Below are 14,877 nucleotides of genomic sequence, written 5' to 3' on the forward strand. Positions count from 1 at the left end.
TACCTTTAAAATATCATTTGGCACAACTTTAGTTGGTATGCATATTGATTTTTGAAGAAAAAAAAATTAGAGGTACAGTCTTTGGGGAGGGGGGGGGGTGGAGATACACATATGCGGGTACACACGTTATTAAATAATAAAAAAAAAACTTTGCCAGTGTTGTACTCAAAGAGCTCATTGGTGAAAACCCTCATTGTCACACTCTTGCTAAAAGCCAATGCTTTGCCAGTCATAAGGTCGATAAAAATTCCCCAAGAATATTCAATTTTGTCTTTTACCAGAGGTGATGCCATAACTTTTCTTTTACATTTATTTGAAACACTTATGCTCATGGTCAACCTTTGTGAGGAGGAACAACTTTTATCTACTCGGTGTTAAAGAGGATTCTGCCTGCAGTCTGTACATTAGGGTGTCCCAAGATATAATGGCGGAAAAAAAATTTGTGAAATCGAATACGCATACCCTCCAAATTTTTTCCATTTCACCTCAGAAACATGAGAAAAAAGTTTCATTGCAATAAAATAACGGGAACCCGTGCCGACTTGAGGTCAAAGTTGGACCTGAAATCCCTGTACGGCGACTACAGTGGAAAGATTGCTAACTGCATAATTCCTTACTACACGCGACATCAATTTATTTAAAGCAGATATTTACAGCAATATTAGACTAAAAGAAACATTACTGCACATATTTTTAATTCAATGTTTGCTTTTTGCAGTTAGGATAGAGCTTCTGCTGCTCTTGAACGCAACGTAACACAGATTGTTTTTGTTCCTCATCAGATGTTAGCAAACCATGAAAGTCCTGCATCATTTTTACCGCTCTTTCAGCAGCATCGTTTACTGCTCTAATCATTGAGACAATCTTTTACACATCAAGGAATGAAATATTATTGACCATACCATAAAAGCTGGATGAATTTTTGTAGAGTAGCTTTTGAGATAATTGGGCTCACATTTTCGTACTTTAATCAAAAATTACAAATTTTTGTTTTCGTGCTTTGACTGGCAAAATGCATTGAAGCCATGGTTTCACGTATATTGTCACTACAAACAAGCAGACATCAAATAATGCTTCATTTTCCTTCGTATCTAATTTTAGTTGTGAACTAAATAGTAATAGTTTTAGGGAGTAAATCGCTCGAGCCATCCATCGAGCTTTGTGCATGACTCCCGGTGGTCTTATTTTAAATTCATTTTCTGTATCTCCACCTAAAAATAGGATAGGCAGTTCTATCCACTCTTGATAGTCATCCCTGACGGTAATATCAGTAAGTTCAGCACGGTAAAAGTCAAGTAAATTTTCCAAGTTAGGGTACAGTTCGGAACAACTCCGCAGCTCCTCCATAGCACTGTATTTAAGTGAGATAGATCAGTTCATATATGTGATGGCGGCAAGCATAGGAAAGCATTTCTCTATCAAATTTTTGCTCAAGAATAGCGCAAGAACCACTTAAAGGACCTGTTCTGGAAGCTGTAATATCACAACTTAACTTTGTCTTCGAGATTCCAATCTAAAACTGCCTTTCAAACAGCCTTTGTTTGTTCTTTTCCTGTGGAATTATCCAGTTTAGACTCAGCAATGAGTTGTTCCGTCGCATCCATATAAAATAACTATAGATAGGTGATCTTCTTTTGATTTTTGAGCACTCAAAGCAGGCAACAGTCCCATCTTCCTCTATTTTGATTAACCGAAGTGCATCAGCATGTGCAATATTGAATAAATTGTTTAAATTACTTGAAAATTCTTGTTGGCGCTGCCTGAATACCTCTTGCAGTTCCTCTGCATTTTTTTGTAAGTCTCTCTAGATTTGATACAGGTTTTTAAGTTTATTCACACAATTTAGCAACGATTTGGTGGGAACGCGTGCCTTTTCCCAAAAGATGATGCATTCCAGAATAGCGATATTTGCACTTTCACTGATGGTTAAATTTACTTCTCGAATGTTATAAAACAAAACCGACAGAACTTGTCCGTTAGAGGGAAGTTTCAAGCCCGTAGTTTGTTGTTTTACGACTCCTATTAAAAATATCCCTTTTTTCAAACTTTGCAATTCCACTGCCATGTTTCGTTCCCTATGGAAGGACTATACTGCGCTCGCTGACCGGAATGTATTCGTACTGACATGTTTGACAGTTTGCAAATTACTACGGATAAGCTCCCCTCCCCCCAACATATGTTTTTCTGTTTTCATTTGTTTTCTGTGCACTATTTACAGCTGTTTTGAGCTTTGCAAAGTATTGCGTCGCCAGCATTTGCTTGCTTATATGAATACACGTGCTATTTACACATTTAGGCTTTTAGGCTCAAGTCGGCACGGGTTACCGTGCTTCAAATTGCATGAAACTTTTTTTCCAACGATTTTGATATAAAAGGAAAAAAATAAGAGGGTATGCGTTTTAAAAAAACGACTTTCATTTTTTTGGGACACCCTACTGTACATGTACAGGTCTATTTGAGCATCCTACATAAATAGGTGCTTTTGTTTCATTATATCAAATAAAAATTATTTAAAATAAAGAGGTAACATAATCATTAAAATAACAGCAATCACAATGCACAATATCATAAATCAACAAGAAATAATTACTTGGCATTGAATCCAATGACTCACAAACTTCCTGATAGTTTGTTGCTGACTTTCATCACAATATGGATACCTAAGATCAGTATAAACAAGTTACAATAAATATTTTAGAAAAAAAAACTTATGTTTTACAAAATATACAATTTTGAAATACAACACACTTACTTGGTTTTTATGTAATGTGAAATAACTTGAAAACAGAAAAATTTAACTTGGTCTTTCCTGAAATGGAAAGTTGAAAGGGTTTTTTTATCAATAATAAAACAAATCCCAAAAAAGCATTAAAAAGTAAAACATAAAAACACTCCAGTTAGAAGTTTGAAAAGTGAGTCATTCATACATAAAGTCAGGCAAAATATTTTAAAGGGAATATAGTTTTTCATAGTATTTGAAGGGGAGCGGCATCGCTTTCTGGGAGATGGGCACTCCTGATGTATCAATATCTATGTACCACTCCACATTGTGTTAACCCCCTTGCGGTTGAACAGTCCTAGATTACATGTTAAATGGACGAGATATCTCGTCAAGAACGGCAAGGTGGTTAAATTATACAAGAGATATTAAGTGGAGATCTTACACGTAGTAAAAACATAAAATAATTGAAACAAAAGTTTAAAATAAAATTCAGGCAATGACATTTAACTTTTTGATGCATGACACTTTTAAAAAGCAAAGACTTTTGTTTAAAACTTATAAATATTGCGACTTTATTTTCAAAGTGAAGGCATCAAAAGTAAAACAATGGCGTATTAAAGTTAAATTCAGTAAAATTAATCGAGAATTGCACTTTAAAGGTCTATGATCAACAAATTACTAATGGGCAATTCCACAAAAATGTTAACCTAAGCATCAAAATTTCAATGTTAACAAAACTATAAGTATTGTATATCATTTAAAAGCTTGAAATATATATTTTAAAAGTGTACCAAGATAAATTTTGATTTATAATTTTTCGTATTGAAAATAAGTCACAACATTTTTTGGAGAAAATTTGGCATGTAGTAATCAAATTTTTTCCAAAAACAAATCCTAATTAAAGGGAAACAAGTTAGTGTATTTTGTTATACTCATAATGCAGTTTTATACTGGAAGCTTATATCAAAAAATATCTTCATAGTGTTTCATTAAGAAACGATCTTTTTTCCCTCAGCATGAAAATAATTGATGGAAATTTTCCAAAATTTATATTCTCTGCTTACATCTGGAGTATTTAAATGATGAAAAAGTAGAATTGGAAGTTTACATCCGGAACACCGAAATTTCCTCGGTAACTGATTGATACACTTGATACGGTAACTGACTGACATTCTGTTCAACTTTAAAATGGTTGCAATGTATTAAATTTAATACTCCTAAAAACAGATTTCTAAAATCTTTAGCCTTTTAAGTGATATCAAACAACCCAACTCTTTTAATTTTTAGGAATGATAACATTATTAATTTTATTCATTATTCATTCTAACATAATTTAGTAACGTTTGAGCCTAAATTTAAAAATAATTGCCTAGTATTCAAAAAATACATCAATTCAAAACAGAAGAGGAAAGCATTTTACAGTCAATACAACCAAAAGACAAATTTATAATATCACAACTTTCACAGAGGGAAAAGATATTCAAAATATGGGAAGTGACTGCTAGAACATTTCTATGGAGTTTCTTGTGATCTACAATATTTTGTAGAAAGACTGATAGATGGTAATAGGGGAAAGGCTAAGGTGAAATTCTTGAAAAAAGGACTTATTCAATAATATGAGTGGCTAAGATGATGTAGAGGAAATAGAAATAGTTTACCTTTTATAGCTCAATAATTTTACAAGGATGTGATCTATTTTTAAACACTGAAGAAAAGAAAATATTTTCAAATCCACTAGCAATAATAAAAAAAAAAAGCTATGAAGGGAAAAGAGGTTATCGATAAAAAAAATCTGATTTTTAATTGCTTTTCTTTTGAATAGAGTTTTATTAACAAATTTTGAGGCAGTTAGACATTCTGTCAAACACATTAATTTATGCTACAAAAAATACTATCGAAGGAAGTGCTGCAGAGTTGCAAGCACCTCCAGTTTTTGTTATTTCATATACTACTGCTTGGGTACACTGAGGGTGTAAACTACTTGAACAAAGTACTAGGTAGCACAAAAGTGTTATTCTGATGTTAAAAATCAATCTTTTTATATATTTTGTATCGCCCTTGCTTTTATATATCATAATTAGCATATTAAAACTATATTTTGTAGTAATTTTCTATATTGTCTGAGGGTCCCCTGGTCTAGCCATAATAGCAAAGAAAGCTCTGTTTTTGTGTACACTTATTTGTATGTTTTACAGCGTAATTCTGAAGTTCTTATGTTAGGATATATAGGAAATTTAGAAACGTGAGTCAGTTAGCTCACGAAGCTATTCTGATTACGGTAATTTTGTTATTTTAGTAATATTTTTGAAATCAAATGCCATATGCCAGAAGGTTGTTCATTTTCCCCAGATCCCAATTTAAATTTATGAATAATTCCCTTTGATTTTAAAGGAGAGTATTTTATTGAATCTATATTACTTTTCCCACAGATTACATTCCTGTCAGTCAGTTACCATGCTTTTAACATTTTTTTTTTTTAAATCATCTAAAATGCATTTCAAAGATTCAATTATACCATTAAATTCAGCTAGAAGAAATCAATAAAGTAGGAGAAAAAGGTGAGTTACCAACTTGTCGTAAATACTGCAAATATTTATTTTAGCAATACAGTGGTCACTGATTATATGAATCACATTTGTTCTAAACAGTTTTGATTCCATTAAAGCGGCTGATTCAATAAAACGTTTAGTTCAATAAAGCTAATTTTTTTCTGTTTTTTGGCAATTTGATTCATTAAAGCCGTTGACTCAATTAACCACCGATTCAATTAACCGGAATATACTGTATCAAATCCAACAAATGCATTTCCATTGCTTACCTTTTATGTAAACTTATTTATTTGTTTTGCTGCTTAATTTTGAGCATTTGCATTAGTACATTTAGAAAATTTCAGAAATGTCGGTCAGTTACCGGGATGTCAGTCAGTTAACAAGCTGTTCTAATTACTATAATTCTTTATTGTAGCAATATTTTCCAACTCAAATGCCATAGGCCAAAAGTTTATTCATTTTTCTTTGATCCTGATTTCAATTTAATAAATATTCCTTTTACTTTCGGAAAAATCTCTTATTGAATCAGTATTACTTTTCACATAGCTTGCATTCATGTCAGTCAGTTACCATGCTTTAAAAAAAAAATTTTAAATCACTCAATATGTATTCAGTAAATTACCGTCCAATAGCCAGGGCTGAAGCAGAAATACATGAAATACACCGCCAGCTCAGTCATTTCCAGCCAAGGACTGTAGTTGCGTGCTTATTAGCACTCATTAGCCCAGTATAGGAAAGTGATTGAGCTAGAGATGGAAAACCTCTTAAGGAAGCCAAGAGTGCCAAACAAACTGGTAGCTAGTATAGAATTAGCGCAGATCACACAGTGGCGGTGTATTTCATGCACTCAATATGTATTTTGGAAATTTAATTATACCATTAAATTCAACTTAAAAAGTATAATAAGAGAGGAGAAAATATCTTTTTAAAAATTAATATTTTGCGGTTTATTTTTCAAAATACTTATTGTTTTGCTCTGTGAATGTCAGTCAGTTACCCGTGGAATTACCCTTATATCTATCGACATACTGAAGCAAAAATAAAATTAAACCATTGGTTCAGCATTTCACTTTCCGACACTCATAAAAGAACACTAAATTTCACTTAAAGAACTTAAAATATTGATTTTAATGAAAGTAAACAGAATTTTCGATTATTCAATACTAGCTGCATTGCGTGGCTTTGCAGGGTCTATCTCTAAAACAAAAGTTATGTCAAGTGACGCTTGATCAACAATCAAGCTTCAATAAGAGGAAAAAAAACTAAAATTTCAAGTCAAAATAATCATTCTTAAAGAAAGAAAATTGCAAATCAAAAATTCCCTCATAAATAAAACGGAACTTTTTTTATTGCATCTGCTTGCAATACAAAAAAAAAAGAAGAAAGAAGATGAATTGCCAAATAATAATCAAAAAAGGGAAATTATTATCTCAAAACAAAAACCAAATTTTATTTAGTTACAGTCAAGAAAAAAAAAAGTTACAACCTTCTGAATGGATTTATTCATGCTACTTTAAAATGAGATTGCACAAATGATAATTTTCCTATATGAAAATGCTGTTCCATATCAGGCTTAAAAATTCTTTAAACTTTTTTCCTGGTGATTTTACAGCCTTGATGATTTTTTGAGATTTGAAGGAAGTAAATCAATTTAGGGGTATTTTTTTGCGGGCTTTAGAATGAGACTTGAATCAAGCAAATCAGTCAGTTATTTCGGGTAGAAAGTTCCATTTCGAGCCATTTACAGGTCTTAAAATTAAAATTTGTACGGTTAATTTTTTTTAGCGTTCACCCCCCCCCCTCCCAAGTTCCTTCTCGGGTGCCTAAGTACAGTGACCTCTTACTTATATGCGACCAAAAGGGACAACAAAATTTTCGAGCACAAGTGAGATTCGCGCTTAAGTGAAAAACCCAAAAATAAGCTTAAATGCAATAAGTTAACATCAGTTATAGTAATACAAATAGTACACTACTAATACTAATGAACTAATACGCATATAATATCCGTATATGCACTGTAATTTAATAAAAATGTAAAATTTGAAGTTGTATGTTTTGTCATTTTTTATAAACTGTACAGTACACATAAGCAAATACCCAAAAACCTAAAAAAAGTCGCTTGATCAGAGCTATAGTCTACGAGGATGCAAAAAATCCTCGATAGGCTACGTCAATGCTTGCCGCTTGACCACTACTTTTAGTGACGTCAACCTTTTCGTACGTCACTCATTCTCTTCTCTGGATGTCAATCACACGACTAATTCCAACCCCAATTACACATTTGTGCGAAAAAGAACGTGTTCTTGGAATAATCCGAACAATGGAATAAAGGCGTGTGAATGCATTCCAAGAGACTGAACAAGAAGGGTACAAATCTTCCGATAAGCAAAGCGTGAATACACAGCTTAACGAAAACTTGAAAAAGTTTTATGGAGCATAAGTGAAATGTGCATTTTAGGTTTTGCGTATAAACGAACAAGAGTTAACATTGTTTTCCTATACCACTGGACGTGCTCGTGAGAAAAACGCGCATAAGTGAAAACGCGTATAACAGAGGTCGCGTCTAAGCAAGAGATCAATGTACCTCCCTTCCAAGTTTGGTCCAGATTCGACGTAAACTGTGAATTTGTATAGGGAACATACACACACAAATATTTATAGATATACATCCATCCATATTCTTTGCTTTGTTTATATAGATATAATTAAAAGATTAATTGTAGCAGCATAAATTTTAGTCACTAAAGTAACTTACTGTCCTTTAGTGTTAGTCAAAAAATTAATGCTAAGTTTCCATCCATCTTCAGATTCTTTCAACTGCTCAAAATATTGCAGTGCCTAAAAAGTAACAAATAATGCAGTCTATTAGATACTGTGTAGTCTTTTAATATAAGCATGATTAACATAGTCATGCCTAGCACATGCAGGGCTCCCAACACATTTTAGCTTCAGAAAAGGGTAAAAGAGTTCCATTTTCAATCAAAAAAGGGACTAAAGAGGACCAGTTAAGATCAAAAAGAGGACCTTGGGAGGACCACTCATAGTTAAACCCTGGGAAGCACTGAAAGGCAAATTAATTGCCAGCTGCTAAATTCGTGAAGATAATTCGTTAATTAACTATAATAATGATGCAATTCCTTTATCACCTGTGAAACTGATCTTTTTTATCCATATAATAATAATTTTTACACAAATATTTGGATGGGGGGGGGGGCATTTAGTTCAGCACTTAAGGCAGGCTCTTTAGAACTAAATAGGCATAATGATGCATTTTGACTTGAACCAGGGATTCTGGTAGTCTCACTGAAGGATAGATGAAGCTAAGCTTCATCTTACTTAATTTAAAATTATTTTTATGTTTTTCTGTCTTGTAATGCTTTTTAATTGCATTGTATCCCTTCTCAACCAATATTAATCTATCATACACCAAACAAAAAAATGTTATTCTTTTGTTGTTTTCCCCAGTCTCAAATTTTGTTCCCATCTTCGTCAGTTTCATCTAACCATTTGCGGAGAAATTTGCACTTCCCCATGACTCACACTGGCACCTAAAAAATATTGTGATTCTCAACAAAACTACAACTGAGTTTATAGTAAAATTACTTTATATTTGAATTTTAAATTTAATCTCTTATCACAGGGTTCATACCCTTTAGGGAGAAAAAAATTTAAGCACTTTTCAAGAGTAAAAAAATATTTTTCAAGGTACTACCCTAAATTCGCGCTATAAATATTGCATGCAGATTTCATTTAATGCTAATATATAAATAACAGGAAGTAATATAAAAAGTATAGAAAAACAAACTGCTTTTTCTACAAGAGAAACTTTGATAAAAGATCTACTGTATTGAAAGTTTTTCTAAAAATGTCTGAAATGCTTAATGACAAAGAGAAGCAGATAACATGAGGCTTAATTTTGCAATTTTCATATTCAAAGTATATTTTCAAGAATTATAAAGCTTAGATTTAAAAAAAAACTCCATGATTGCAAGGCCATGAGTGCTTTGAACTTTTATGGGGGGGGGGGAGACTAATTCCCCTCTTAGCATGATAATGAAATGCTGTACATAAATTCAACTTAAATAAAATTTTATAATTCCACTTTGTTTCAAATATAAACACTAAGTTAAAATGTTATGCTCTCAATTGTTTGCATTTAATATCCCCCCTATAAAAAAACAGTAATAACCGAAAATAAGCTATTAACTAAAATTAAATTTGCAAAACTAGAAATTTGAATTAAAAACAAAAAAATATTAATTTTTTAGTTATTTAAGTAAAAATTTAACTGAGTTAATCTAATGCAGTATGTCAAAGCAACTTCAAACTGCCAAAAATATAAAAATATTTATTAGATGCAAAACGATTGAAAGCTCAGATAAACAAATGTTCACGAACCAAGTTCAATTTTGGCATGTTTCCCATAAAATAAATTTATTTTCTACTACATTAAACATAAAACATGCTAATCTAAGCTATCATTTGGGAAAAAACATTCGATTGGGCAAAATATTTTAATGTTTTCATGATGCAAAAAGATTGAAATTTCAAACACTAAAAGCCATTTTCCGCGAAGTCCGAGTAAGTTCAATGTTGCCATGGTTTCGTTTCCAAAATAATTACTTTGTCAATTATTGAAATTAAATGAAAAATAAGCTAATCTAAAGTAGTACACGTCAAAATAACTTCCTGCTGTCATAAACATCAAAATATTTACAAGATGCAAAAGGATTGAAATTTCAAACGCGAGAAGCAGTTTTCCGCGAAGTCCGAGTGAGTTCAATGTTGCCATGGTTTCCAAACTAATTCCTTCGTTAGTTATTGAAATTAAACGAGAAATAAGCTAATCTAAAGTAGTATATGTCAAAATAACTTCCTACTGTCAAAAGCATCAAAATATTTACAAGATGCAAACGGATTGAAATTTGAAACGCAAGATGCAGTTTTCCGCGAAGTCCGAGTAAGTTCAATGGTGTCATAGTTTCCAAACTAATTCCTTCCATAATTACTGAAATTAAACGAAAAATAAGCTAATCTAAGGTAGCACATGTCAAAATAACTTCCCATTGTAAAAAACGTCAGAATATTTACAAGATGCAAAAGGATAGAAACCTCAAACACAGGGACGTAACTAGGTCATTTTCGAGCAGGGGCAAGACTTTGTTTCGGCGCCCCCTGCCCCCCGTAAAAAAATAAATGTTTAAAAATTATTGTTTTAAAAATATAAATTTAAATTAGGCAGTGATAAAGGAGGCTGCATATGTTGATAAGCCTATAAATGCGACTTTTACGTACTTATAAGTTTTTATACAGTTTTATCACTGTATTGCATTTTTTAAAATTTCGATAGGGGGTAAAAATCATTTAATATTTCATTTATTACTAGTGGTGCACACCCCCATGCTACAAACTAACTTTGTACAAATTTTATGAAAATCGGCCGAACGGTCTAGGTGTTATGCGCGTCACAGACATCCAGACAGAGAGATTTTTCGCTTTATTATTAGTAAAGATTTTACATAGGAAGTTTTTCAAGGAAAAATATTTTGTATTTCCGCAAGAGAGTAATTAAGAATTTGTAGCATTATATTTTTTTTTACCAGGTGGCTCTGCCCCCTGCTCGTTGACGCTTACCAACCCCCGAAGATTTTTTCGCAACCTTATTTGATTCGCGAAGATTTAAATCGTCTGTCAGAAAGAATCAGATTGAAAAACACGTTACGAGTTCCGTTTCGAACAAATTGAAAATTCCACTCTCCCTCCCATAGAAAATAGAATTTAAGTGAAGAGCTTATTTTTAGAACACAATCCCACTCCCAACCGAAAATATAAAAATAATTTGATAGAAATATGCATAACCGAGATAATATTTAAAAGAAAAAATCGCTTTGAAGAGCATTTTCCCACGTTCCAAATTAACTTGTACCAACTTGAACAGCAATAGCTGCTGAAGGGATTCCCGAGCATTGCAAAACGGCCGTTTTTCACGCTTGAAAAACTGCTTTTAAGTTCGTGTTCTCTAGTGTAATATGTTTTGCTCTTTAGCTCCAGACCAAGCTTAGGGCTTTTCGCTGAAATAGAACCCTTATCCCTGCTGTTCTAACTTATTGATAAAATTGGTTCAAGCTTTTTTTGATGAAGAAAAAAATCTTGTTGGAACAACATGAAATATCAAGGGATGTGAGAAATCTTTTATCCCTTTAATAGGCAATGCATGTGAAATTTTAGCTTAAAAAATTTAGAAAAAAATAATAATAATAATAATTCGAAATTTAAAATATAAAATCCCCAGGTGCAAATCCATGGGATTCGAAATAATTTTGTACAAAATTTCGAGATTGTAGGTGCTCTGAGGTCTCGTGAAAAAGGAGAGAACCCGCAAGCACGCCACCAGACATCCTTTCGCAATTTTTTTGAAGTTACTTTCTTTTTTAAATATATCGCGATACCATTTTGAAATTACTACTTCAAATGAAAACAATAAAATAGAAATGTTTTCAATTATTTATTTTTTTAAGTATTTTTATTATACTACTATGAAGAAATTCGTAAGAAAAATAACAGTATTCAACAATAGCTCGAAAAACATTACCTTGATAATTTTATATGCAACACATTTTAAATTGTCGCAATCTGTATGATTTAATATTAATTATTACAAGAGCTAATTTTTATAAAGGACGCACGTTTCCGACCTCTGGTATATAGTATACATCTGAAAAACATTTAATAGAAAAACAGATACCCAATGTGCTTGATATAAAAACTCCTTCGACTCGTCTTTTATTAGCAGCGAAAAACGATGCTTTGCAACAAAATTACATAGAATTGCTACTCGCAAATACTTTATCATTTTCGTTCAGCTGCAGTAGTGTCAGACTGACATTCCAAATACGTCACGTTGTTTATAAGATGACTATAATTTATTGCACATCCTATGCAGGAGTTGTGTATTTAATCAAAATAAAGAGAAAATATTTGGTACATTTATAGTTTTGATCTTACTATAATTAATTTAGAATTATCATTTTAGTGAATATAATTTTTAACTCTACAATTTGATCCGGTTAAGCCGGAGATCTGGATTACTGGAAGTTGTATATACTGCTTATCTAGAGATAAACGAGGTTCTACTGTAAATATAAATATGCATCAAAAGTACCAAAACAAAATGGAAGTTGTGTAAAAGATAGTTGATTTCTAACACATTAATTGAAGTAGATGCTTTAAGCATATTTAAAATATTGTGTGGGTGGCAAAAATATATCGAAACTAAGTCTAAAATTTCTCATTTTAGCTCAATTTATCTCTTTCTAAAACAAAATGAGAAGCCTCTCGCACTTTAAATTGAATCTCTGCTGTTTTGTATTGGTATGTACTTCCCATAGTTAGCTTTGCTCCTCTATTTCTCCTCCGAAAGGGAGGTTCCTAGACTAAGATATAACAAGTACTAGTCACGGTAAGAAAATACTTTAATGCTATTTGCTGCGCCCACCTCACTCTCTTACCGTCTATCTTTACCACTCTTTATCCTCATTAAACTACGCAAGCTTTCTGCCTGCGCCCGCACTGAGCGGTTTTTTTTTCTTTACTTTTAATAATTTGCTCTTTTTTTTACAAAAATAAGTTTGAGCATTAACTTAGTCAGTTTAGCGCCCCTAAAATCTGGCGCCCGGGGCACGAGCCCCGTCTGCCCCCCTCTAGTTACGTCCCTGCTCAAACACGAAAGCAATTTTCGCGATACTGCATATCAAACATATGTTCAGAAAATTGCACTGATGAAATATTTTTAAAAGAATTCAAGCAATAAAGACATTTTCATACTTTTTCAAGGTTTTTAAGCATTTGGAAAATGAACTTTTTCTTTCCAAGAACTTTTCAAGGTTTTTCAAGGGGGTAAAATTTACGAACATATGCGCCGGTAAAAAAAATGGCGCATGCGCAACGAGATTACTTCCATATTTGCAAAAGGGGTGGTTCATAGCAGCGTTACTATTAGTCAACTCGCGACAACTCTAAGTCCCAAGGGCCCGGCTAAAACGTTCCAAAATATGGGAAGTTTCCACAACAGTCTCAAGGGCTTGGGATCCAATAAAAACTTTTGAGATAAAGGAATATTTGAGTTATCGAAATCGTAAAGTTCATTTGTTACAACAAACGTGAGGCTGAAACTCCGAGAAACATCGGTAGCACCCAGCTCCGATTCGACGTCATAACTCCTCCCCAAACCTCTCTTTTTTTTTACGGATTTCCATGCTGCAGCGTTTGAAGGAGAAGTAATGACGTCAATCTGAAGCAAAATAATACGGGAAAGTTAGGTTAAGGCGCCGCGGCCGCGCCTTTGAACATACAGTATCTTTTAACGTAATGGAAAACTTTTAAAATCTGATTCTTAAGTAAAAACAATATAAAAGCGGACTAATCGGACCAAAATGTTAAAAAGCGGTCTAAAGCGGACTTAACCCTAAAAAACGGACTTAGGCGGGAAAAGCGGACCATTTGGGAGCCCTGCACATGCAATTTTGAAAACAATTTTACTCTCTGCCTCTCTCTCAATTAATACTAAAAATTGTTTTTTATGAGTACTCAAACAAAAAGGTCAGATAATAGAACAAAAACTTGAAGTTTAGAAATCAGTTTTCATTCGTAAGGTTTTTTTTTCTTTTGACACACAAATGAAAACCAAGCATTTGATTGCCTTTCAGGATATCTAATGCAAAAAAAGGAAATATTGCTGTGCTTATCTAATGGTAAACAACTTTCTTCTGTAATAAGAACAAAGTTTTATTTGTTCACGCGCCCAACCTGCAGCACACGAAGCTGATCTGTTCAATGTTGCAAATACAAATGTGACGACCAGCAACAGGCTCAACTAGGCTGGTTCTAGTTGATTTATTAGTGCAAAATGAAGATTCCCAAGATTTCCAAGTTAGTATGAGATTTAAATACCTTAAAATAATGACCCTTCGTCCTGCTTTCTGTGCAAAAATTTAATCCATTTACATTTTTCATTTTGATAAATTTAAATAACTGAATCATGTCTCCTCTGACTCTCTTTTGCTCCAGGCTAAACATATTAAGCCTATTAAGATTGGTATCATAATCTAAATGTGAAAGTCCTCTTACTAGTCTAGTTACCCTTCTTTGAACCCTTTCCAACACAGAAATATCTTTCTTCAGATAAGGCAACCAAAATTGAACAGCATACTCCAAATGAGGTCTTACTAAACTCCTATATAAAAGCAGAAGAGCCTTCTTAGATTTGTTTGAAATAGATCTATTGACAAACCCAAGCATTCTGTTGGCTTTGTTACTTGTAATGCAGCACTGTTGAAACTTGAAATCCTGATTTATTAAGATACCCAGATCAATAACGTTTTCCGCCTGACTAATGACCAAACCCTGTAAATAAAGTAGAAGACCATTATAAAGCACACCTTGGGACCAGAGCTTTTGCGTTATACAGGTTTTGGCCTTATATAGGTCATTTCACAAATTTTGAAACTAATATTTAGAATATATATATATATTAGAACTTCAGAATTAGTTCTATCTGCAATGAGTATTAAAACACTAATTAATACAACTAATCATTCACAAATAAGT

At 32.7% G+C, this 14,877-nt stretch overlaps 1 protein-coding gene across 1 annotated transcript in view; it reads right to left on the minus strand.

Moving 5' to 3' along the window:
* The window catches only part of LOC129220307 (exportin-T-like), an 80,374-nt gene that overhangs the window by 57,869 nt on the left and 7,628 nt on the right, over positions 1-14,877 (minus strand). Inside the window, 3 exon segments of the mRNA XM_054854705.1 lie at positions 2,591-2,660; positions 2,753-2,809; positions 8,027-8,109. Coding sequence (XP_054710680.1) covers positions 2,591-2,660; positions 2,753-2,809; positions 8,027-8,109 — 210 coding nt within the window.

The sequence above is a fragment of the Uloborus diversus genome, chromosome 4, assembly GCF_026930045.1.
Source record: "Uloborus diversus isolate 005 chromosome 4, Udiv.v.3.1, whole genome shotgun sequence".
Taxonomy (NCBI): Eukaryota; Metazoa; Arthropoda; class Arachnida; order Araneae; family Uloboridae; genus Uloborus; species Uloborus diversus.